The 27,637-nt window shown below is 38.2% G+C and overlaps 1 protein-coding gene across 50 annotated transcripts in view; it reads right to left on the bottom strand.

Annotated features, from left to right (window-relative positions):
- Window positions 1-27,637, bottom strand: part of LOC115212809 — a 178,149-nt gene that overhangs the window by 121,594 nt on the left and 28,918 nt on the right. For 48 of the 50 annotated variants that reach the window (XM_029781522.2, XM_036503558.1, XM_036503556.1 and 45 more), the window contains exons 2-3: window positions 23,271-23,348; window positions 4,756-4,770 (exon numbers count right to left, since the gene is read on the bottom strand). In XM_029781522.2, the coding sequence (XP_029637382.1) occupies window positions 4,756-4,770; window positions 23,271-23,289 (34 nt within the window). In that variant the 5' untranslated portion in view covers window positions 23,290-23,348. The remainder of the gene's footprint in view (window positions 1-4,755; window positions 4,771-23,270; window positions 23,349-27,637) is intronic. The other 2 variants (XM_029781526.2, XM_036503559.1) reach the window with 1 other exon arrangement.

The raw sequence follows: 27,637 nt of genomic DNA, 5'->3' as shown, positions 1-27,637 counted from the left end.
AATAATAATAATAATACTTACCCTCACTTAAAAGTAAATGTAGTGTTGTTAACACACAAAACTTATTTACCTTGAGAAGGATCTCTCATATGGACTTGTGCAGCATCCACGCATCCACTAGTGAGTGCTTATATGCACCACAAGTCCACATGAAAGGTTCTCTCATGATAACTATCGTAGTATTCTGTGTTCTAACACAACATCTACTTTTAAGTGGGGATAAATTTTTGTTATTAATACAGCTCCTGTCACTCTTCATTTTATATTTATTTATATATATATATATAATTCCGTTAGAGGTTATGTTAGCCTCATGAAGGCATGGTTCCATCCAACGAAATACTGGTTCAATACCTAATATTTTGAAGGGGAATTGATTTCCTTAAAATAGTAGGTTTGTATATAAACTGTAGTTTATATTCATATAAAGGAAAAAGAAGAAAATAGAGATTGTGGAGGTCATGAGAGTTTATTTTCCACCACAAATCCATCATTATCCCTTACAGCTGTTTCAATTACACACATTCAGTCTGCTGTGATGAACCTATAAACAAACATACAAAACATCTAAGGGTATATTTTTTCCCTCTGAAGAGATTATGCTCAGAAATATGAACTTAATAATTAATTAATTCATTGTGTGTAATTGAGACCGCTGTAAGGGATAATGATCGATTTGTTGTTGAGAATAAACTATCATTAACTTCACAATCTCCATTTTCCTCTTCTTCATATATATATATATATATATATATATATATAGCAATGATACAGTGGACAGGGCTGTGGGGATAGGATTGGGGAGTGAGGGGTAGGTAAAGTGCATGAAAGAGGAGATGTGAGGAAGAGATGGAGAGATGTAGTTTGGTTTGTCGGAGTAGGGTATGTGAAAAGTTCTCTTGTTACTGAGTTCTAGAAGTGCTGTGTGTTCCACCCACATGTAACAAGAGAACGTTTCATACACCCTACCCCAACAAACCAAACTACATCTCTCCATCTCTTCCTCACATCTCCTCTTTCATGCACTTTACCTACCCCTCACTCCCCAATTCTGTCTCCAGGGCACTGCTCATTGTATCATTGCTGTCCAGTAGCCCCCACTCTATATATCCAGCTTATCACAACTCACTACTCACACTTCTTTGGCAACGCCCTGCCACTTATGACCTCCATACCTCAAGGGTATGCCACCATCTCTCTCCTGCACTCTTGCTGTCTCCCACTCTCTCTCTCCTTCTCTTCAAGTTGGGTAACCGTGTCTCTCCTTTATGGCAGCACACTTGTTTCTGTCCTCATTCCTGATCTCTCTCTCTCTCTCTCTCCCCAGCCAGGTAATCTTGTACCTCCTCCAAAGCCTCCCCTCCCCCATCATAGGATCTTTGTCTTGCAAGTTACTTGCTGACCTTGCCAGTTCTGATGCCACTTCCAGGCATTTGGAAAGGCATCCAACTGGAAAAATCCTGCCAAAACAGACACAGAAATCTTGTGCAGGCTCCCGGCAAATTGTCCAACCCATGCTAGCATGGAAGGCAGATGTTAAATGATGACTATCTCTCTCTCTGTGGGGGGGGGGTGCAGGCAAGGCTATGTGATTAAGGTAAGTTAAAATCAACTTTAGGTGCTCCAAACTACACAGTTTCTGGGGTTCAGTCCCACTGCATGGCACCTTGGGCAAGTGTCTTCTATAGGCCTGAATCAACCAAAGCCTTGTGTGAATTTGGTAGATGGAAACTGAAAAAAGCCTTTGTATGTGTGTGTGCATGTAAATACTTTATATACATTCTATTAATTTATGTAAATTAGTGACATGAGGTTCATTAGGATGGAACATTAACCGATTTATTTTATGGCCAGGGTCGGAATAAAGCAAAAAGAGAACTGATATGAATAAAGAACTTAAATAAGGAGAAGATGTCACCAACATTAAGAAGAGAAACATCCCTTCTGGCACAAAATTCATTCAATCAGTGACAATATTTGATGTTTGTTCTATGTTTATTAGTTCATAGATTATTAGATTGTCACAAATAAATTCTGGCCAAGCAATAAGATCATAAAATTGTTTCTAATGCAGGCACAAGGGCCGAAATTTGGAGGAAGAGTGTTCTCTGATTATATTGACCATAGTACTTAACTAGTATTTCTCTTTATTGATACCAAAAGGTTTGAAGGCAAAGTTAATCTCAGTGGAGATGTGAAGAGCTGTAACAAATACATGAAGGCATTTTATTCAATGTTCCAATAATTCTGCCATTCCACTTTCCAACCAACATCATTTGCTCTGAAACTTCAAAAATTCTCCCAGGTTTCCTCATGCACCAACAAAACAACTTGGCAACTAACCATTCAGTACCCTCTGACTGGCTCCTGTGCTGGTGGCACGTAAAAAACACCATCTGAACGTGATCAATGCCAGGCCTGCCTGACTGGTTCCTGTGCTGGTGGCACATAAAAAGCACCCAGCTGTAGAAACCTTGCCAGATCAGATTGGAGCCTGGTGCAGCCGCTGGCTCTCCAGACCTCAGTCAGACTATCCAACCCATGCCAGCATGGAAAACAGATGTTAAACAAGGATGATGAAGACTAAACAAAGTCCCTGCATGTGAAATACGAGCATTGAAGACTTTTACCATTAAATGAGAAACACCACAAAACCAAATGCAACTGTCTTTCAACATCATCATCGTTTAACATCCATTTTCCATGCTGGCATGGGTTGGATGGTTTGACCGAGGGCTGGGAAGCCAGAAGGCTGCACCTGGCTCCAATCTGTAATGGAGGACCCCATAAATTTGACCTTAAAAAATGATCTTAAAAAGTTTGACTTTTACACAAGTATATACAGTGTGTGTATGTGTGTGTATGATAGGTTTCTATCAGTTTCCATCTACCAAATCCACTCACAAGGCTTTGCTGGGCCCAAGGCTATAGTAGAAGACATTTGTCTAATAATAATGATAATGATGATGATGATGATGCCCTGATGCAGTACCAGACAGTGGCTCTCATGGCTTCTGATCTTAACTGATTGGAAGTGTTATCATGTACATTGTTTTGTCTTAGTATAAAAGATGGGTTACGGCAAATATTCTGCTCAATACCACAGATTTGTTTGACCTTATCCAATTGGGTATGTCCCTTAGTGGCTGACGATATGTGCATTTCTCATCATGGGGGAGCACCGTAGCTATGTGTTTGAATAATTCACCTCTGGAAACATGGGTGTTTTATCCATCACCTTTAAAAAAACCTTATTCAGGGACCTCTTGAGACAAATGGACTACTCAACCTCAAGAAAATTTTAACTAGGCCCCACCTGTAAGGTCATGTGCTGTTTATCTCAATATGAGGTCACCCAGGTTGTAATGCATGTGCCAGGTGTACCCTTATCAGACAGACAATCCTGATGGGTGTAGAGGGCTTCATATACTTGTACCCCATCATCACTTTGATGGCATGTGCGGCCCTCTCAAGAATAATAATTCTTTCTCTAGGCACAAGCCTGGATTTTGGTGAAAGGGGTCACATCAATTACATCGAGCCCAGAAAAGATGAAAGACAAAATGAACCTTGGCAACATTTGAATCCAGAACATGAAAAACTGAAAGAAACGTTGTTAAGCATTTTGTGAGGCAGGTTAAGGACTCCACCAGTTCACCACTTTGGTGATGATGCTGGAGGTACAAGGCCAGCAATTCTGAGGGGAAAGTGTTATCTGAATCCATCGACCACCGTACTTAATTCATAAAGTATTTTATCAATCAAAGATTAAAGGAATTTCTTCGATACATAACAGAGATGTCGTGTTTATATGATCATATTGTGAACACTAAAAGAGGGACTGACTAGACAACACTATTTCAATTATTCTTACAGCTTCATCAGAAATTGGTTAATCTGCCATGAAACTGGATTTATTGCTAAATCAGATCAACTAATTTTCAGATTTGATAGGTTTTCAGCCCTTAGTTTTGTCACAGAAATCATTTAGGTGACATAGTGAGGTTGTATAAGCAAGACCGACATTTACATCTATTTCATGTATCTAGTAAATTGATTAATGAATCTTTGGGTATACTGCATAGTAAATTTTAGTATGGAAAAGAAACACTGCTGGCACATCTAATTCAATTCAGTATTTCAATAAAAGGAAATAATTTCCAGCTTACAAAATGTTATCAAAAACAACAAAATGTTTAATTAGCATTAATTTAAAACATCAACAACACATCCTTTTACAATAAGTTCAAATCATTCAACAACAAAAAATATCAATGATAGATTTAGTGAAGATAGAATGCATAACAAAAGACTAAATAGTGAAAACTTTTACTTTCAGCTACAAAGTTATGTCTACTAAAATCTTGCATGAAAAGCAAGCAACGACACTTCAAGAAGAAAAAAAAAGGGGGGGGGGGATCATGCTAGAAATGCAATTCTGACAAAATCTGAGAAAATTCTAAGAGAAAATCTATCTTTTGATGAAGTATGAATGTGTTGTTTCCTAATTGAGGTTTTTTTTTTGGTTTTTTAATGATGCAAGATATGAAACGAGGTGTACAATGTGTATGGATGCAGACATGCATCAAAACAACATTCTGTCACAATGAGTCACGATAAAATTTAGACAGACACACAGAGGGGGGGGGGGGAAAGGGGAGAAAAAAAAACTCAGTTGATTTTCTTTGAGAACAAATTACTACCAGGAAAGAAAAAATACAAACAAAAATCAAGCAGATTTAATGAAATACTTACAGTCAAAATTAGAACCTGAAGAGAACAAACAAATGATGAGTAAAAAAGTAAGAAAATGAGTGAAAAACTGATTCTAAACTGTTTCTAACATCACAGAAATAGGGTCCTGTCTGGTAGTGGCGTTCCCTGACTTGGGCCAATCACTGCTTTCACGTTCAAAGGTTGTTTTTTATTGAAAGAAAAGGAATGAGAAGTAGAAATAACCAATAATTATAAGCCATTGTTAATTAAAAATGAATGCAACTTATCAAAAGAGAAAGTTGGATAATCGGAAAAAAGAGAAAAGACATTTGTTTTCCCATACATACACAGTTATACATACCTGTATAACGGATGTATATATGGATGTATATCTGTAAACATACAGGTGATGACTAAAAGAGCTTCACCCTCATTTAAGTGATGTTGCACATTTCCAGTCTTCCATGGGGAAATCTTTTCTTTTCTACTTTAGGTACAAGGCCCAAAATTTGGGGAGAGAGGCCAGTCGATTAGATCGACCCCAGTATGCAACTGGTACTTAATTTATTGACCTCGAAAGGATGAAAGGTAAAGTTGACCACAGCAGAATTTAAATTAGGGTTAGAATGTAAAGACAGATGAAATACTGCCAAGCATTTTGCCCCACGTGCTAACATTTCTGCCAGCTCACCGGCTTATTTGGAAACAGGTTGGGGTTGGCCACAGGAAAAGCCACAGACCATAGAAAATCTGTCTCAGCAAATTCCACCTGACCCATGCAAGCATGGAAAAGTGAATATTAAAATGATGATAATGATGATGATGATTAATTAATTCAGCACATTCTAAATTGTCAGATTTTTGTGACTCAAAAAATGTACAAGAATCCAACGGTAGAAATACAAGATCTCAGGACAAAGAATGAGAATTCATATTTGGCAACCCTTGTTAAACTTTTTAAAGAACACTAATGAAACTGTAGCAAAGACTGTTTGCCAACATAACATGGAAGTCCTGGTTTAGGACGAATGCTGCTGTAATTTAGCCGCAGGAGACATCATCACCAGCTGGCTATACAACATGATCTGTGTCCTTATATTTTCATACAAGGGAATCTAGAACCCCCACTCAGCTCAAAACAATATTAGGACACAGATCATGTCGTATAGCCAGCTGGTGATGATGTCTCCTGGGGCTAAATTACAGCAGCATTCGTCCTAAACCAGGACTGCCATGTTATGTTGGCAAACCATCTTTACTCCAAAGTACTGTTGCTGAATATCTCTCGTTGTGAGATTTAAAAATAGTCATTCTCTAACTAACAAAACTGTCCAGTTGTAAAACTCAAGAGATATGAAGAAGCAAGTTTTTAAGTGCCTTGTTTGACAGCTTTTGGTAAAATTTAGCTAGCAGGAAGCACAGGATTAAATCTTATGCATTTCATAACCTTTTCATTAAACTGTAATTTATATATCATTTATGAGAATTGTTAACATATTTTACCAAGGAACAAAAGTCAAAGCTCTTGCTTAGCTGGAATCTTTACTATGAAACCAAATCCCAAAATCTTTCACTGGTGAGATTAACCTTTTTGCATTTAATCCGGCCAAATCCAGCCAAAATATTCCACCCGTTTTATGTTCCAACTGGCCAGATCTGGCCTCTCACACCAACCCTATATTCTAAAGATTCATAATTTATTTTATTAAATCTCAAAGCTATGAGATAAAAGCATGATTAATTCAAAACAATGTGAATAAAGAAGCATTGCTTTTGGCAGAATAAACATGAATGGTAAAGGGTCAAGTCAGAGATTCTCATGGAAAACTATGGTTCTATGCACAAATGGCAAAAGGGATTATCATACACAGAAAGAAAAAACAATTCTATTTTCCTTGTCGTTTCTAAGTGCTTCTTACCACAGATTTTGGTGCCAAGCAGGAGAGATATTGTCTTTGCTTAAATGAATTTTGAAAATAATGAAGAATTTATCAAAATAACCATTATTGTTTGGAACAAGAAATTTTGAGGCAAAGTTTTAATTCAGATCTCTTTAAGGAGGATGTTTGTATCCTAGAGGCAGGGCAGTGCCAACAGGTTGGTATCAAAAGACTTAATCTATAACTGCCAAAAAGATCACTGAAGAAGAAGAAGAAGAAGCAGCATGTTAGTACTTCTTAACAATGCCAGAAGCTGTATGCAATCAAGAACAGCAAGTATCATCATCATCATCATCATTTAACGTCTGCTTTCTATGCTGGCATGGATTGGACGGTTTGACTGAAGACTGACAAGCTGGTAGACTGCACCAGGTTTCAATCTGATCTGGTAAGGTTTCTACAGCTGGATGCCCTTCCTAATGCCAACCACTCGGAGAGTGTAGTGGATGCTTTTTACGTGCCACCAAAACAGGAGCCAGTCAGGTGACACTGGCATCGGCCACACTCAAATGGTGCTTTTCATATGCCACAGGAATAATAACGAGGAGATTGCTGTTTAGACAGTTTGAAATTTTTTGTTTTTAAACAACTATTCAAGGGTTTAACCAATGCCTACTCAAATTTTGTGTTGAATTTAAGAACATTTTTATGGATTTGTGAAGCACTTTGCGAACAGATTTAAGATGTTGTTAACTCAAAGCTGTTCCCACAATAGAAGCAGCTTCAATCCTTCCCTTGGCACTTAATTTCTTTTAATAAAACAATTCCTATTTTCTATTTCAAAATCACAAGTCTAATTCATGTTTTGAGAGTATTCCTTCCATATAATACAAGACTCGCCATTTTAATGGTAACGCCATCCTAACCTTTGAAACAGGTTTTGTTCTAATTTAAACAGGTTTTGTTAGAATTGATTTCAACAAGTTTCAATAGATATTTGCCAATAAATGACTACCAACAGGCTGCTTATTTGTTCTCTCTGCTGCTTGCAAAATGGACTAATCAGAACTGAATGATTCCAATAGATGACTTTCTATGGTTTGACCGTTAATCAATTCTAAGTAATTGATTAATTGAGTTGCTTTACCTTAGCCCAAAGTACATTACCCAGCTTATTTCAGTTTTCTCTAGCTACATAACTGCTATTACTCATACATCATGACCGAGTGATTAGTAGTACAAAAGACATTTAATGGTAAAAATACTTGCAACAGCTATCTGTACATTTCCATACCTAAAGCACAACACTTCTTGTTGTGTCTTGGGAGGGTCATTACACCAAATATTATGAACACACACACACAATATCATTTCTTTAGTTAGTCAATTGGTTAAATATCTAACCAACTAACCAATCAATCGTTTGTTTGTCAAATCCTTTTGCTGTTATTTACAACCTCATCAATAACATACCATCTTGAGATTAATTATTTAACCAGCACATTAATCAAAGATTGATTAGTTAGTCGTTTGGATTTTATCCGATTGACAGACAATAAAGAAGTGGAATTGAACCAGTGTGTGTGTGTTTATAATTATTGGGTGTAATGACCCTCCCAAGACAAGATTTGTTTCAACACACAAATTCACATCAAGAATCTTGCAGATCAAAAGACAAAAACAAAGTAAAAGACAACATTTATCCGAAAATGGCAGGAATGAGTCTAAGACATTCAGAAGAATACTTCTACAACCACCACCAGCTCAAATCCTCTACACAGTACTTGTATATTTGAGGGAGAACAGAGAGAACATTATATTCTGATTCCAATGTTTATCAAAGACCAACTAATTTCCTTCGGCTGATATCTATTTACCAATTACATAAATTCCAAGCAGTTGAAGAATCATCCAAACTTTCAAGAAAGGTTCACATATTTTCAAGTTTAAGCATCAACTCTGAAAGGTTTTGGTCTGTCAGAGGCTCTAGTAGAATATGCTTGCCAAAGGTGAGACTGAACCTGGGACCGTATGGTTGGGAAGCAAGCTTCTTACCACACAGCCAGGCCTGCCCCTACTCATACAATTTCTTTTCTTTTTTTTTTTCTAGCTAGATATTGAAGGAAATATTTAATATTCAACCAAGACTTTGTTAATAACATTTTAGATTTTACAGTTCTATATTTAAGAGATGAGGAATTATGTACATTTATTTACATTATTTACATTTGATGGATATTTGTCCTCATCTTATTTGTTGTTAACACAACATTTCAGCTGATATACCCTCCAGCCTTCATCAGGTGTCTTGGGGAAATAATAACAACAACATCGAAAAATACCTTAGGAATGAGAACCCCAGTTCAAAATTTCCCCAAGACACCTGATGAAGGCTAGAGGGTATATCAGCTGAAACATTGTATTAACAACAAACAAGATGAGGACAAATATTCATCAAATGTAAATAATGTGAATAATGTATTTTAGATTTTGTTTGTCTTCTTCCCAGGAATTAGGGTGTTGCATTGACAAGTGCCTGATCATCGGCTCAATTCCCAGACCACTAATGCCATTAAGCATTTGTCCAAAGTACCAATGATTCTGCTGACTCACTGTCTCTCAGTGTTTAATAATAAAAAGGAATAACAAATGGAATTGGTATTGATTCTTCTGAATGGTAAATCCATACTGGAATTGTGAGTGAATACAGAACGACAACATGAGATATTGGTCTCCAGAGAGAACCTAATCACTCTCCAGATCCAGGTCACGTAATGAGAGAAAATGAAAGGGACAGAATGGATGAATCTAATAAAATGAGGGGTCAGGGAGAGAATAATTCAAAGATGCAGAAGATACAGAAACAGTCCAAGTATAGAGATAAGTGAGAATCTCTGAACACTGTGAGGACTAAACATAAAATGCCCATCATTTCGACACCCACATGTCCAGGCTTGCATGGCTTGGACAGAATTTCATTGAAGCAGATTTTCTAGGGTCCTTTTGCCAATCTTTACCTGTTTCCAGGAAAGGTAATATTTCTCCATGACTATGTTTTCACACAAGACTGGAAACGAAGACTCTACGTGCAAGATGGTGAAGCTCGCTTACAACTTTCACAAAATGTCAAGGTAAGGAGACAGTAATGCAAACACACACACACACACACACGAGAGGCTTCTTTCAGTTTTCCTCAACCAAATCTACTCACACAGCTTTGGTTGGCCTGGGGCTATGGTGGAAAACACTTGGGATTGAACCTGAAACCATACAGTTAGGAAATGAACTTAATCACACAGCCATGCTTGCATCTCAGCATGAATTCCACTGAAACCAATTCTGTCATTAATCAAACCACAACAGGGAATATTGCAAATTCTGTAAATATTTATTAATCTATTAGAATGGTAAATAGGCTAAAACAGCCACCGTAACATCTTTCATTGTATCCTTCTGCATTCAAATTCTCTGAGACAAATTGGCTTTTTTCGACGATGATGATGAAGTAAAATAACATCCAAATGGTGCAATTAAATGCACCGCTATTTGCATATTATTTTAATGCGTCGTTAGCATCTTAATGTCCACTTTTCCATGTTTACAAGGATTGAATGGAGTTTATTGAGGCAAATTTTCGACAGCTGGACACCCTCCCTGTCACCAACCCTTGCCCGTTTCCAAAGAAGGTGATATATTCCCAATGGCCAGACAGGTTTCCACAGAAGATTGTCGTACTCACTGTGTGATTTATTTTCTATGAAGCTTGTTTACAACTATCACACAAGGAGAAATTAACACACACACATAAATATATGTAGGTGTAAACATCTCACATATATACACACACACACACACACACATGCAATATATAAATATAAGAGTAGCTGTGAGGTAAGTAGCTTGCTTCCCAACCACGTGGTTCTGGGTTGTGTGGCACCTTGGGCAAGTGTCTTCTTCTATAGCCTTGGGCTGACCAAAGCCTTGTGAGTAGATTTGGTAGATGGAAACTGAAAGAAGCCCATCATATATATATATCTATGTATGTATTTGTGTTTCCGTGTTTGTCCCCACCATCGCTTGACAACTAATGTTGGTGTGTTTATGTCCCTGTAACTTAGCAGTTCAACAAAAGAGATCGATAGAATAAGTACTAGGCTTATAAAGAATAAGATCTGGGGTCGATTTGTTTGACTAAAAGGTGGTGCCCCAGCATGGCCACAGTTAAATGACTGAAACAAGTAAAAGAATAAAAGAACACACACACACAGTGAGCTTCTTTCAGTTTCTGTCTACCAAATCCACTCACAAGGTTTTGGTTGGCCAAGGGGCAATAGTAAAAACACTTGCCCAAATGTTTCCAGTCGTACACTGAACCTGAACCCAAAACCTTGTGGTTGGGGAGCAAACTTCTTCCCACTCAGCCATGCTCTTCCATATATATTATTCTAATGCCCCATGTGTCCTGTTTATTGCTTTGCAACATTCAGTTCTGTTTTGGACACTAGACACATGGTTGGCAGATGACATTCCTGGTAATGTAAGGCCAAAAGCAAAAAAACACAGATCACGTCAGGTAATGATCGAAAGAGTATGGATCAGCAATAACAGAAGCAGCCAAAATGGGGTTCCTACCAAGGATCTCTGGAGTGATATTATTATTTGAGAGGCTGCGTTACTCAGAGATGAGAGAGCCTCCCCAAGTGAAGCCCCCACTTCTCTGCATTGAGAGGTCAAAGCTCCAGGACTGTGGACAGGGGATTAAAATGCTGCAAGAAAGGAATCAAAAGACAGATTCTTGAAGCTGAGCCAAAATGGTGGGAGGCCTGCAGAGTAGTGCAAGACCATGTTGGTTGGATGACAGCCATAGCCTCATTTGGTCACACTTTGGAATCCAGCCAGAAAGTCTCATGACAGCTGCTTCTGATTGGACCAAATGGAGGAGGTGCCTGAGGAGTCTACCTGCCATGACCTTCCCAAGAAAAGTGGGTGGAGAAGATGGATGGATGGGTGGGTGGAAACTATTGAGAAAAAAAGATTGAGAAACTGAAGCATTTTAATCAAAGCTAGGCTTGATGACAACGATGATGATGGTGATGACAACAGTGATGATGATGAAGAGGAGGAGGAGAAGGCTCATCATCATCATCATCCTCACGTACAAACAAAAGAGAGAAAAAAAAGACAATTTCCAATTGACAGTGAAAAATTGACATTTACTGAAAGAGCTATCACATGCAGCACCATCAGGGAAATATCTACAGACCTAATATTTAATCTTATCAAATTTATGAAATGCTGAGTAAACAAAGAGAATAATTGATTTTTTTTTTGTGCTAAAAAGAAAGAAGAAAAAAACACGAGGGGGGGATCATTAAATAAATGATAAAACTCTATCAGTGTTGGTTTATCGTTATTCATCATATGAATTCAAAAATATGTCAAAGACTTGATAAAAAAAACTCACTAAATTTAATTTTGCTTCTTCAGTTAAATCCCTAAATAGTTTTACACTAATCAGCTTCGCCTGGCCCCCGTGCCGGTGACACGTAAAAGCACCATCCGTTCGTGGCCGTTGCCAGCATCGCCTGGCCCCGTGCCAGTGACACGTAAAAGCACCATCCGTTCGTGGCCGTTGTGCCAGCTCTGTCTGGCACCTGTGCGGGTGGCACGTAAAAAGCACCCACTACACTCACGGAGTGGTTGGCGTTAGGAAGGGCATCCAGCCGTAGAAACACTGCCAGATCTGACTGGGCCTGACGAAGCCTTCCAGCTTCACAGACCCCAGTTGAACCGTCCAACCCATGCTAGCATGGAAAGCGGACGCTAAATGATGATGATAAACCCATACAAGGTTTAGAGATATTTGCAACTATCTCGATAAATTAACAGTTTTATTCCATGTTAAAATGAAAATGTCACACGACAATAGCATTTCACACAAAGGCAAGTCTTTCACCAGTTTTGTGATTTTACCAAACCTGTGAACCTAGACAGACCTGCAGATTTATTCATTTGCAAAACTGTCAGCACAGTTTTCCTACAATAACAAACGATAATTAATTTAATATTTGCAAGGCGCAGGAGTGGCTGTGTGGTAAGTAGCTTGCTTACCAACCACATGGTTCCGGGTTCAGTCCCACTGCGTGGCATCTTGGGCAAGTGTCTTCTGCTATAGCCCCGGGCCGACCAATGCCTTGTGAGTGGATTTGGTAGACGGAAACTGAAAGAAGCCTGTCATATATATATATATATATATATATATATATATGTTTGTTTGAGTGTCAGTGTTTGTCCCCCTAGCATTGCTTGACAACCGATGCTGGTGTGTTTACGTCCCCGTCACTTAGCGGTTCGGCAAAAGAGACCGATAGAATAAGTACTGGGCTAACAAAGAATAAGTCCCGGGGTCGATTTGCTCGACTAAAGGTGGTGCTCCAGCATGGCCGCAGTCAAATGACTGAAACAAGTAAAAGAGTAAAGAGAGTAAGGCAAAAAGAGAGCGAGGAAGAAGAACGGAGAGAAACACAAGTAAATGAATAAGTAGACGAATGGTAGACTGTTCATCTGTGTTCAGCCAGTGTGTATGAGATGAACAGTAAACAAAGATTATTAAGTAATGAGTAGCAGAAAGTTGTTGTGACGGAGAGATTGATTTCAATTGCCATAAATAACAACTGCAAGTAATCTGGCATAAACCAGTGCAAGTTGCAGGCTTTACCAAAGTAAATGGAGAACGAACACAATTTAGGTTAATTAGCAAAAGAGAAAATCTACTAAAAATATCAAAAGACTATCAGGTTGAATAAGATAGGAGTTATCGCCAAATTAGGAGCTTGTAAGAAGGAGGACAAGTGAACAACAAGTTGGTAGAGAGAGAAGTAGGAAGAAAAGAGAAGGAGAGGAAAATATTATTCTAAAAAGATTTCAGTGATATCAAAGAACTGGCTTAAAATAAATAAAGTTCTAAATTGTGAAAAAAAAAAAAAAAATGGAAGTATGAAAAATTTGAAGAGAAGGAGAGGGTGTAAGTAACGTAAAGTACAAAAAAAAATGAGGCTGAGAAGGCAGCCATCTTTGCAAGTTTGAGATGAGAGATGGGGAGGAGTCAGACCATATACTGAGATGACACATGTTAACTATAAAGAGAGAACAGTCTGAGAGAAATCAAGAGGTGGCTGTTTTGGGTTCATACAACTCTTTAGCACTTAAAGCAGCCAGATCTGGCTAATGTATTCTAATTTATGTTCTAACTGGCCAGGTCTGGCCTCTCCCACAAACCCTATAATGTCATACTGAAAATAAACAATAACATCATCAAAATCTTGAAGTAATGAGATAATCTTTGATTACTTCAAAACAATTTGACTAGACAAGGATTACATTTGACAGAGTAATCCGAATGCCAAATGGGTTTTCATATTAACCATTACTAAGTAAACACTGGAACTTTACAGGAAACCATTTTTAGAAAATCTTTTCACTACATTGAGAGTGATTAAGTCTTGATGAATTTCAAATATTATCATCATCATCATTGTTTAAACATCCAGTTTACCCCTGATTGCATGAGTCGGATGGATTTTACTGAGGCAAATTTTCTACAACCAGAGATGACCATCTTGTTGCCATCTCCCATCTGTTAGCCAAGCAGGTGGGTCCCAAAAGAACGGAAACAAACAACCTCGCTTGTATAACAGTGATGCTCATTTACCACCACTACAGGATGTCAAGACAAGAGTGTACACAAACACATATCTTTCCGTGGCTTTAGTTGATCTGAAGGACGGGGGAAGGGGCAGCATTTGTAGCCACCTTAAATGTTCAGTTAGAGAACATTGAAGAACAGTTATGATGTTAGAACGGGCTTTGGAGATTTCCAGAATCCAAACATGACATTGAAAATGTTGGAATATAAATGTTATGATACTCTTCTCTCTATTAACCATGCATGGAAATAGGAACCTGGAATACAAACAAAAAACTGAGTAAAGGATATTGGGTTTGAATTTTGACACAAGGCCAGCAATTTCAGGGTCAATTGCTTACATTAACCCCAGTGTATAACAGGTACTTATTTTATCGACCCTGAAAGAAGAAAAGGCAAAGTCAACCCTCACAGCATTTGAACTCAGAACGTAAAAACAGATGAAATGCTGCTGAGTGTTTTGCCTGGCATGCTAACCATTCTACCACCCGGCTGCCTTAAACCTAGTAAAGTCTGTTCCACTATAATCTACAGAGATTATAAAGGCAGCAAGCTGGCAGAATCGGTTGCACACCAGGTGAAATGCTTAGCGGTATTTTGTCTGTTGTTACATTCTGAGTTCAAATTCCGCCGACGTTGACTTTGCCTTTCATCATTTTGGAGGTCAATTAAATAAGTACCAGTTACGCACTGGGGTTGATGTAATCGACTTAATCCCTTTGTCTGTCCTTGTTTGTCCCTTCTATGTTTAGCCCCCTGTGGGCAATAAAGAAATAAATATAATCTATGGAGATGAGTGCAGGAAGAGCCGCATGGGTAAATGGTTTAGTTTGTAACTCTATTTTCCACTCTAGCTTCAGGTAGGCCAATACCATGCAGGTAGACAAGAAACTGAGTGCCAACTGTGTCACCTGTGTGTGTGTGCCTGTGCCTGCATGCATGTGCACCTGGATGGGGGTGAGCATACAGGTGTAAATGATGCATCAATTTAGATCCATCATCGCTGTTTAATGTGTGGAGAGGGTTAAGGTATTGCAGTGGAGCCGAAAGAAATAAAAATAGAGGTGATGTGGTGTCAAGGTGGCCTCAGGGTACAAGGTGAATATAGAAGAGAATGGGAACAGAATAAAGAGTGGGTGGGAAGGCAGGGAAGGGTGGATAAGGGGTGAGGAATACAAGTTAAGTGTGTTTGTGGGGTGGGGTGGGGTCTATGTTTGTGCCCGTCTGTGTGCAACCAACACAAACATGATAGCAAAGTTATGATAGAAGAGAAATGAGCTTCAAAAGTCATCGGAACAATGTTGTTCCTGTTGTTTCTATAAACTATTGGCTGGGTACCACTGCCATTTAGTGCTCCACATTTTCCTTGACTTTCATGTTTTGTATATTTTGGTAAGCAACAAGTACAGTTTAAAAGACTGCATTGTAGATTGTGAAAATGCTTAAATAACCAAAACTGTTTGTTGAGGTTAGGTTCAAAAGATTCTCCAGTCCCAGACCTGACATTAAATAAATTTACCAAACGACTGCATTGAAGATTTTTTTCTGCTTCCCACCCAGTGAGATGTGATCTTCCAGTCTGCATCAAAAGAGAATAACTTGGAATAAAAACCAGCTTGAACCATAACAAACCATCCAACATAAAAAGCTGATGACCAAAACCCAAAGAGAGTAATTACCAGAATCATCATGAAGACCAATGAGAATTCACACTTTATATTACTCTACTCACAACACCTGAATGTCCAATATTACATTTCTCAGCTGATTTGTTTTAACCGTTTAGCATTCAAATTACTGCCAAATGGAATGCTTTATCGATTCCCATTGTTTTCCATTAGCTCTGCATTATCTCATAGCTTTGAACTTTCAACGATGTGGTCATTTATTTTTATAATGACATTGTAGGATAAGTGTGAGGAGTGGATCTGGCCAGTTTGGACAGAAAACAGGGAATATTTGGGCCAGATTTGGCTGGTTTCAATGCCAAAGGGTTAAATAGAATTCCTAAATCTCCTCCAAAACCCAACAAAATATGTAAATAAAGGCTTTCAATTAGAAGATCATCTTTCCCCATTTCCATAGAAATGAATACCAAACGTCACAACTTTTATCCTGCTCTGAAGGCTGAGCCATGTAACAAGTCTTAATGTAAATTAATAACGGAGCTTCACCTGCTAGAAATAGCAGCCAATCCTCTTTAAATCACACCCGACAGCCTTAAAAAGAGACACAGCAGATAATATAAACCAGAAGTATATTTTGCCTAAAAGAAAAGATGGATGCTCATGAGTGTTGTGATGAGAGCCATGACACCCCCTTGCAATAAATAGACTGGACCGCGAGATTATAAATAGTAGCAGTCAGAGTGAAGTTTGTGTTTTAGTTGAGTTCACAGTGATGTGGGAAGGTGTCAGCTGGTTGGTTCATTTGGAATATTGGTTCATGAAGAGATTATGGATCAAAAAACAAAAAGCTCTACCGCACCAGCTCCCCACATTAATAAATTAAAAATACCTAATAAAGAATTCAGTCTGGATTGGTCTATTATAATGGAAACGACACCATACAATACACACACCAGAAATTGTAAATTATGCACAAAAGAAGCGATCAATATACTCTGTGCTGACAAAAAAGTTTTATTTAATAAGACCTCGGATGTCATTATTCTTTGTAGACATAAATATTTATCAACTTTTAAATTTTTTTCCCCCCAAAATAATTAGTTTATATGATTTTAACCTATTTACCCTTTCTGCATTTTGGATTCATCCTAAAACACTATTATCAAATAGCTTCATAACCTATTTAAACATGTAAATTTAGCTCTTGTCTTATCATCCACCTGAACAGTATGTTCCGACATAGCATCCAAATTTTTAAAATTCTAAAATTTCTCACATTGCTTAAAATTTTTAGATTAACCCTGATGAGAGAAATGTAGAGGATTGTTATGGTTGGAATTAACTCGCCAACCTATATTTTCTCAAAACGGCCGTCAGACTTTGTACCTGCTGAAGATTCTTCTTAAAATCATTTTATACCAACATTTTCATCTTTTTGGGTTAACACTATACATTCACCAAAAGCATATTTTAATATCCTCATTGATTTTAATACTGACATACAACCTCACAACTACAGTTATTTAATTATATGTATTTATATATCTATATATCGTATCATGTATCTATGAATGTACCTATGTATGCTGTGAGGTATTCCGATGCTTTGAAATATGCCGAGTAAATATGAACACTGACCTTTGAAATTTGTTCTCTCCTTCTTGACACTTTATATCCCTGACACTTTTTAGGGCGCTAATTAGTTGTGCTGTTTAATGGGGACAATAATCCCATTTATTTCTTCATTATACATTGTAAAACATAACTGTCACCACCACGACATGAACCTGATGGTTTAATGCATGAAAACACTGGCTTTGGTTGGCCTGAGACTATAGTTCAAAGACGCTTGCCCAAGGGGCCACGCAATGGGACTGAACCCGGGACCATGTGCTTGAGAACCCAAATATGCACCTATAATAATTGCCTTCAGTAATACTCATGCATTGAAGATCAAATCTTTAAACAAAGGTGGTTCTGTTTAAAAGTAACGGCTGATTTTGTAGATGGAAACTGAGAGAAACATATCATGTATGTGTGTGTGTGTACATGTATGCATATATATATACACACACACACACACACACACATACAAGCATATATGTGTTTATGTGTGTGTGTCCTTGTCTTGACATGTGATCATTTTAAATGAGTGCTATCATCCTACAAGCATTGTTGTCTGTTTCCAGTCTTCCATGAAAAACATGTCTGGTCATACGGAAATGTGATCTGTCTCGGAAACTGGTGAGGTTTGCCAGCTGGAAAGTTCCGTTACCAAACAATTTAATTCTAATAACCATTCACAATAGCATTTTCATACCTCATTTTAAAAATATGCTCTTATCCTATCCAGGATATATTTAACAAGAAACACAGAAATATACTCTATAAAAATTATTATTAAAAAAACTAAAAATTCTGAAATACAACCCTAACAACATAAAAAAAAAGCAATTACATGATTTTCATATTTCACTTACAACATTCACATAACAATAATACAGGAAGCATTGCCACTACCAGCTCACAAATCCCTCAACATCACAAAAACATACTCACATCAGAGTAAACAGACCCTTTCACAATGGGGGGTCAGCTTATAACATACATAACCTTGCATATTCAATGTATAAACATCACAAACAACATTTTTGTAAAAATTATGGGAAAATGACATTACACTAAAAATACAGACTCTCAAAATAAAAACGATTAACACGAAATACTTTGATATATATATATATATATATATATATATATATATATATTAGAGAGAGAGAGAGAGAGAGAGAGAGAGAGAGAGTTTACGAAAAAAAGATGAAGACAGGTGGTGTATAAAACAAACAGATGTATTAGTATAATGCTCAAGAATAGAAAAAGTCTTTTACGTTTTGAGCCTACGCTCTTCTACAGAAAGGGACACAGAAAAAACAAGGAGAGAAACGAGAAATATATATACACACACACACCACCACTACCAACTTAAATAACCACCCCACTAAATGATACATTCCAACAACAACACTATTACAAACAGCACAAGTGAAGGAGACTAAATGGATGCACTAAACACCTCCAGGTTGATTAAAAGGTACAGATTAACGAGAGGAGGTAACATGGTATCATAATGGCTGAACTCTCTTTGTAGCCTGAATAATCCACACCCACACACAAACGTACCCCCAGCAAGTCAACTACAACAACTCTTCCGTCAGGCACCGCCTTGGGCTTCACACTCTTAACTTCAAACACAATCCCCAGCATTGGCACCACACTGCAGGCATTCCGAAAAGACCGAATGAAAAAAAAAAAGGAAAAAAAAAAACATCCTACAAAGCAATATTAAAAAAAATACAACCCAATTGCATGCTGGGAATAGGAAACTTCATAAAATAACAGACAACCACACAAAAACTACCTAAAACTCAGCATCAAACAAGGAAATGATAATAATAATAATAATAATAAACCAGAAAAAAAAACAGAACTGACAAACATCTGTGTGCAATATAAACCTCAAAACAGTAGAACACTGTCTAGATTAACAACAACGGTTCCAGCAGATCTTGTGTCAGAATAACCTCAAATACTGACATTGCCTTGACCAAATAAATGTCCTCATTTTTAAATATTTCTCAAAAATCAGCCACCACAAAACCTAACAAAGAAAGCAGGAACTCATCAGGAAATATGCACCTTTCCAGCCAGACCTCAGTTTTGACCGTTTTTCTTCCATCAGACTCTAAAAATGCATGAAAGAAATCTAAAAACTCGAAAACCTCAGTGCTAGGAGTCCAGACAAAAATCACAGATTTATACCTAAAAACACCCGAATGCTTTTGAAGGAAGCACTGAGTCATTAGCAAGAGCAGTTATTCTTTCTTAATAACCCAGAACCTGGAAGACGGAGAAAACCATAATTCTAAAACCCAACAAAACAAAACAAAACAAAAATCAAGCAAAACAACACAAAACAGACAGACCTATCACTCTTCATTCTTTGATTCTACTAACTCCCCGCCCCTCCCCACTCCACCCTTTCTCCAAATCAAAAGATTCAGACAGCACACAATACACAATGACCTCGACAACAACCAGCCACGACCACCACCAGCCAATATGTACCAATCTAACCACCATCAACATCAGTGAGACTTCCTCCACCCTTCTTCACCAACCACTCACACAGAACAGAAACTATTCAGCACCACCTTAAAAAACAACAAAGAACTGCAGCTGGTTGGCAAATTATTTGTCAGGTTGCCAAAACTATGGAATTAATGTACACCATCAGCACTTCTAGAATCTGCAATAAATGGAGTGCTTCAAGGATGTGGTGTCCTGTCAGCCACTCTTTTCAACTTTTCTACTTCAAAACATCCAACCTCATCTGCAGAAGACATCAAATTCATACACTCCCACAATTCTTCAGACATGGCTGCACTACAAATCCAGTCACCAAGAAAGCTGGCACCAAAAGACTGAGAACAGCAGCACCTGCCAAATCTTGCTGTCCTCCTTTTTACCAGCAACTCCAGAGTACATCAAACACACCCACACACACAATATCATCATCATCATCATCAAAGAAAAAAATAGAAAACAAGAATACTAAAAGTTCCATACAACAGCTCTGTAACATTACCAACAAACAATCCTTAATACCTGTGTCGCCTTACTAGCACCTGTGGTGGTGGCATGTGAAAAAAAGCAATCGAGCAAGGTTGTTGCCAGTGCCACTGGACTGGCTCCTGTGCAGGTGGCACATAAAAAGCCAGTACCCCCTGACTGGCCCTCGTAACGGTGGCACGTAAAAAGCACCCACTACACTTTCAGAGTGGTTGGCATTAGGAAGGGCACCTAGCTGTAGAAACTCTGCCAGATCAGACTGGAGCCCGGTGCAGCCATCTGGTTCACCAGTCCTCAATCAAATCGTCCAACCCATGCTAGCATGGAAAGCAGATGTTAAACGATGATGATGATGAATCCTTAATAAAGCAATCACAGACAATCATATTTGGCCAGCAAAAAAAAAAACAATAATGATGAGGTACAAACTATACATTAAATACAACCCCACCTGGGCTGCTTTCTCATGAAAGAATTTGCACTGCTGTAATTAACAGATGCATAAATCTATTAATCATCATCATTTAGTGTCTACTTTCCATGCTGGCATGGGTTGGATGGTTTGACCGGAACAGGCAAGCCATGGAGCTGCATCAAATTCTAGTCTGATTTGGCATGGTTTCTATGGCTGGATACCCTTCTTAATGCCAACCACTCCAAGAGTGTAATGGGTGCTTTTTACGTGCCACCGACACAAGTGCCATTTACATGGCACCAACAACGGCCACAGCTATGGAGGATTGAAGCATTTCCAACTAAGATCTGGTTTGTGTTTGATTTAAATAACAATTATTAAGAAGTTCTCTTTGTAGACAGAAAAGTGAAGAGTGCCTAATGGCTGAAATGTGGTCAACCAGCTCCTTTTTCACTTAGCTGAGTGCAAAGAGAGTAACATAATATATTTGCCCACAAAAAAAAATAATCTATACACACGCACACACACTATAACAGCTTTGTCTTCATTTCAACACCCACTTTTCCATGGTTGCATGGGTCAGGTAGAGTTCATTGAAGTAAATTGTCTTCAGCCAAACACCTTTCCTGTTACAACCTTTCACCCTTTTTGCAAGCAAGGCAATATTTTCTCCATTGTTGGATGGGTTTTCATGGATGATTAGAGAAGAATGACACCACTTGCATAACAGTGAAACTCGTTTACAATTATCACACAATGTCAAGACAGCGAGACAAGCTTGTGTTTCCTTATCTTCATATCACATACTAGTTGTAATCATACGAGCAGTGTCCTTCACTTTCACCTGATTGTTGGTGACTGGGAAGGCACCCAGCCAGAGAAGATTTGCTTCACTTAATTCTGTCTGACCTATGCAAGCAATGAAAAGTGGATGTTAAAATGATGATGATGCACTAAGACACCCATGCCAGTGACACGTAAAAAGCACCGTCCGAACGTGGCAGATGCCAGCGCCGCCTGACCGGCATCCGTGTCGGTGACATATAAAAGAACCTACCGATCGTAGCCGTTTGCCAGCCTGCACTGGCCCCTGTGCCGGTGGCACGTAAAAAACACCCACTACACTCATGGAGTGGTTGTCATTAGGAAGGGCATCCAGCTGTAGAAACACTACCAAATCAGACTAGAGCCTGGTGCAGCCTCCTTGGCTTCTTAGACCCCAGTCGAGCCATTCAACCCATGCTAGCATGGAAAACAGATGTTAAATGATGATGATGTTTCATTGCTGGCCTGAGTTTGAGAGGAGCAGATAAGCCACAGGACTGCACCAAGCACCACTGTCTGCGTTGGCATGGTTTTTACAGCTGGATGCTCTTCCTGACACCAACCACTTCACAAAGTGTACTGAGTGCCCTTTTTTTTTCTTTTTACAGGACACAAGCACTGGTCAAGTCTGCTTTGACAAGTACACAAGTGGCTTCCCACAGTTCTCGTCTTCCAAATTCATTCACAAGTCCTTGGTCGTCCCGAGGCTGTAGTAGAAGGCACTTGCTTAAGTTGCCATGCAATGGAACTGAACCTGGAACCACATGGTTGGAAAGTGAACTTCATAACCAAGCTGCTATGCTGGCGTACACACACACAGAGTATGGCCAAATGGTTAAAAAGTTTGTTTCATAAGCATATGGTCCAAGGTTCAATCTCATTGCATGGCATTTTCTATAAATTTCATGTTGACCTAGCCTGAGAGAGAAACTGTACAGAAGCCCACCTGATGGATTGTACCCGGAATTCAAAAGGTCCAGCCTTGTTGCACACAGACACACACCATGTCACGTTGATTCTGCCTGAGGATTACATTAACAGTACATGGGGTCTGTGGAACGTAGAGTTACTAAGGAGTTGATTCAGGGGCAGGTAATTCAGGTGATCAAACAACTGAATCCTCATCCATCAACTGATGGAGATCCACACTACACACACACACACAAACACACACACACACACAATGTAGGAGAGAGGATGAAGGCATATCTTTTAAATATCAAAAAATAATTATTTCAATTTGAGGAAGAAGGGCAGCAATTTCAAGAAGAGGGTGTAAGTGAATGCCATCAACCCCATCAGTTGACTGGTATTTTATGGACCCTAGAAAGATGAAAAGCAAAGTTGACTTTGACAGGATTTGAACTCAGAATGTTTTAAGGACTGGAACAGATAGTGCAAAGCACTTTTTTCCTGTTGCTCTACCACTGCACCACCCTTGTCTCAACAAATAATAAGAAAACATTTCCTACCTTCCTGAGTATCAGCCATTTTCAATATGTACAATTAAGGAACTGCAACTGGTAATGTCTTCTCGACTGACTTCAATTCTGTAAACAGAGCAGACGTTTGTTTAGATCAGCTGCAGAATATATTCTTACAATACAGGCTTATGTTGATAGCAATAACAGAGAAACATATGAAGAAATATCTCATCGTAATTCAGTTGGCATAGTAACGGAATATTTAGCAAACGATATTCCAAAATAACAGAAGCATACATGCAACAAGAATGTAAGACTTGTATATTTTGATAAAACAGGTTTCATATACATATATATATATATATGTGTGTGTGTATGTATATATATATATATATATATATATATATATACTCACACACACACACACACATGCACTTTATATAAAATGACTGGTATAGCAAGATCATACTCAACTGTTACAAGGAAATGTCTAAGAAGTAATTACAAAATTACAAAAGATATCAAATTGCTGGATTAGGTGATGAAAATTACAGAAAGGGCCATAGCTCTCAACTAATTAGGAAAACTAATTAAGAGTTAGCCTAGATGAGATGCAGTTTGGTTTCGCACCAGGGAGAAGCATTACTGGTGCTCTCTAGTTATGCAACTTTGGAAATATTTATCCAAGAACAAGGTGCTGTACTTGACATGTGTCAACATGAAGAAAACCTTTGACAGGGTCCCTAATTCACTTATCTGGTGGTCATTGCAGAAGCTAAGGGTAGATAAATGGCAATGTCGGTAACAAAAGGTTTCTCTCTCTCAGAGTGAAAGACAGACTCTATGAGGTTTGTGTGAAAACTGTAATGCTACTTGGCAGTGGGCCATGAATACAAAGGACAGGCAAAGACTAGATTGAAGATGAAAGTTGCATGTATGACAAATTGTGAAAAGGCTGTGAGAACAATTAGGCCTAAGAGGTACCAGATGAAGAGAGAAAAGTGCACTAGTATGGTGATGTGATGCATATAGATGAGGACAGCTGCATAAAGATGTGTGCCAATTGCTAAATGCAGATGGAACCTGTGGAAGTGGGAGATCCAGAAAGACGTGGGATGAAGGAGTGAAGAATGGTCTTCAGATGTTGATTGACATGGTGGAGATAACAAAGAACCAAGATGATTAGCAATTTGCTGCATTCGACAAGATCCATCCATCTCAGCAAAAATGAGGCCCTAAAAGTATATCATTTATATGTATGTCCCTGACACAATCTGTCCTTGACATGTCTCTTCCCTTCAACACATCTTCCTAAACACCCCACCTCCATTACTTTTCTGACTATGGCACCATTCCTATCAATTGCTGTAACGTACAAACTGACCACACTGTCCAATTCCTCTCAACCATTTCCCTTTTATCTACCCCTTTCTGTAACTTGAGGATACAGCTGAACACATCTTCCCTGCCATCTTCTCTCCTTTTCCAATTGGGGTACCCATGTATCTCCTCTTACAGCAAGGCACTTGTTCCTCTATCATACTTTGACCTCTCATCACCTGTCATAAAGCCACCTCTCTCGATACAACACCCCTTGTCAGCTGAGGGATCTTCTTACTAGTGAAATCACTAGTACCAGTGCCATGGAAAAAGCACCCAGTACACTCTGTAAAGTGGTTAGCACTAAGAAGGCCATCCAACCACAGAAACCATGCTGAAGCAGACATTGGAAACTGGCACAGTTCTCTGGCTTGTCAACTCCTCTCAAATTGTCTAACCCATGCCAGCATGGAGAATGGATATTAAACAATGAGAATGATATATGTAGTCATCAGCTCCTTCTTGTTTCCAAATATTTCACATAAATACATACACACGCACTCGCACATGCACGTGTGTATGTGCATCACAGAATCTTCCAAAACCAGACACCAATATCTAACCATCGTCTAAGCCTAATAAGATTACCTATGAATAAAACCAATACCAAAGTAAACGATCCTCACAGACTAGGAATCTACAAACACTTTCCAAATGAATGACAATCCATAATAGTACGACTAAGATATAAGAAATTCACAACTGAGCATAATGTATGTACATTCCCATCATCAGCTGCCCATACGGTTATCATTGTGGTTTTGACACCTGGGCAGTAGTACCACTGAATCTGGCAACAGCATTAAAAATATACTTGCTGCCTGGGAATCTACCAGCTTATGACTAAAAGTAACAACATAAGAGTAAAGAAATATTGGTAACTTATAGCTAGAAACTAGTATTTACAAAGACTAAAGGACAACCCAGAATAACAAGACAAGGATATAAGAAATTCACAATTGAGCATAACATATTCCCACCAGTTGCCAAATGGATATCACTATGGTTTCAACATCTGTGCAGTACCATTCAACCTGACTGGTGCCAACAGCATTAAATATATCTGTAGATTGAGGGGATAATCATAATCCAGCCTATCACTTCATTGACACTTTATGTAGAGACTGAGCTAGCATGGTATTGCAAGAACTGGAAAATGTCAGTTCAACCGATTGCAAAGAGGAGCTCTTCGCAAATCTCTGAAGATGTGAAGGAACAGTAATAATTCCACTGAATTTATTGTAAGAGTTTGGGCAGAATAAACCAAAGTTCATTGGCAAAAAAAATCATAACACTGATTTCAATTTCTCATCCTTTTCTCATCTAAATTATTTTATATACACACACACACACACACACACACACACACACACACACTTCATGTTAATTTATGTTCCAAACACCAGCTCCATAATGAAGAATTTAATAAAATTCATTATTTCCAATTACAAAGAAAAACCAAGAAAAATTACATCAAAAAAAAAATCACAGAAGATATTATACGTCCATAATATAATATTGTATTAATAAATATATAAAGTCTGATTATTTAAAAAGGTTTGAGGTATCTTAAAACTGTTTCATGAATGTATTACCTCAAACCTTTTTAAATAATCATTCTTTATATATTTATTTATACAATATTATTTATATTATGGACGTATAATATCTTCTGTGATTTTTTGATGCAATTTTTCCTGTTTTTACTCTCTAATATATAATCGTTCTTATTAAATCTCTAAATACCTTTATGGCTTTAGACATTTCTCATACCAAGAGCACCTATCTGAAATCTAGTTCACTTTATTCTCACTGAATATATTTGATTAACTATCATCATCATCGTCGTTTAACGTCCGTTTAACTATCATCATCATCGTCGTTTAACGTCCGGTTTGACTGAGGTCTGGCGAACCAGATGGCTGCACTAGGCTCCAATCTTGATCTGGAAGAGTTTCTACAGCTGGATGCCCTTCCTAATGCCGAGAGTGTAGTGGGTGCTTTTACATGCCACTGGCACAAGGGCCAGTCAGGCGGCACTGGCAACGGCCATGCTCAAATGGTGCTTTTTATATATATTTATTTTTAATTAATTTAAACAAAGGCAAAGTATTTCAATTGAAACATAACAAAGGGATTAACATGACGGCAACATTTGGCCCACACAGGTTCAATCAATCGGTTGATTGAGATTCTGTGATCACAAGTAATAAACAAACGATCAGACCAACGGATTTAAGTCATAGAAAATGTAAAAATGGAATCTGTGAGGTTCAATCATTTCCTTTAGGACAGTAAATACATGTGCAATCTGGTTAGGAATCCAGTGCCTGCTATGGTGCCTACAAACTTAAGTTACTTTAAGTTGTCTTTTTACAAGAAATTAGATGTCATTTCTTTGAAAAAGAAACATCTTTCTGTTAAATGATTAACATTCTGGAAGTCAATCTTTATTCAGTAATTCCAAACATTGTATCAGCCTGATGTCAATCTCTCCTCTATGACTCTCTTTCTCTCTCTCTCACACACACACACACACACAGGTAAAAAAATGGTAAGGCAGGTATATTCCTTGTACGACAGATAGTTTAAAAGTGAATACGTAATATTGGTTTCAAATTTCAGCCACAAGGTCAGCAATTTTGTGGGAGAGGACAAGTCAGTTACATCAACCCCCAGTATGCAACTGGTATTAATTTTACCTGCCCTAAAAGGATGAAGGGCAAAGTTGACCCCAGTGGAATTTGAACTCAGAACGTAAAGACAGACAAAATGCCACTTAACATTTTTCCCAGCATGCTAACGGTTCTGCCAGCTCACCATACTTGTTTACAAACATCACATGATGCTAAGACAAAGGTACACACAAACACACACACACACAATGGGCTTCTTACAGTCTCCCTAACCCTAACCCAGATTAGGACTGACCAAATTAGGGTTACAATTATTTATGAAGGAATTAAAATATTACCTTGTATATTAATTCTAACAAAAGTGACACTTGAGAGTTCTTTTGGAGTATTTGTGTATCG

This window comes from Octopus sinensis, linkage group LG6 (genome assembly GCF_006345805.1).
Source record: "Octopus sinensis linkage group LG6, ASM634580v1, whole genome shotgun sequence".
Lineage (NCBI taxonomy): Eukaryota > Metazoa > Mollusca > Cephalopoda > Octopoda > Octopodidae > Octopus > Octopus sinensis.
Note: the sequence above shows the minus strand (reverse complement) of the source record. Positions and strands in the feature narration are given on the sequence as shown.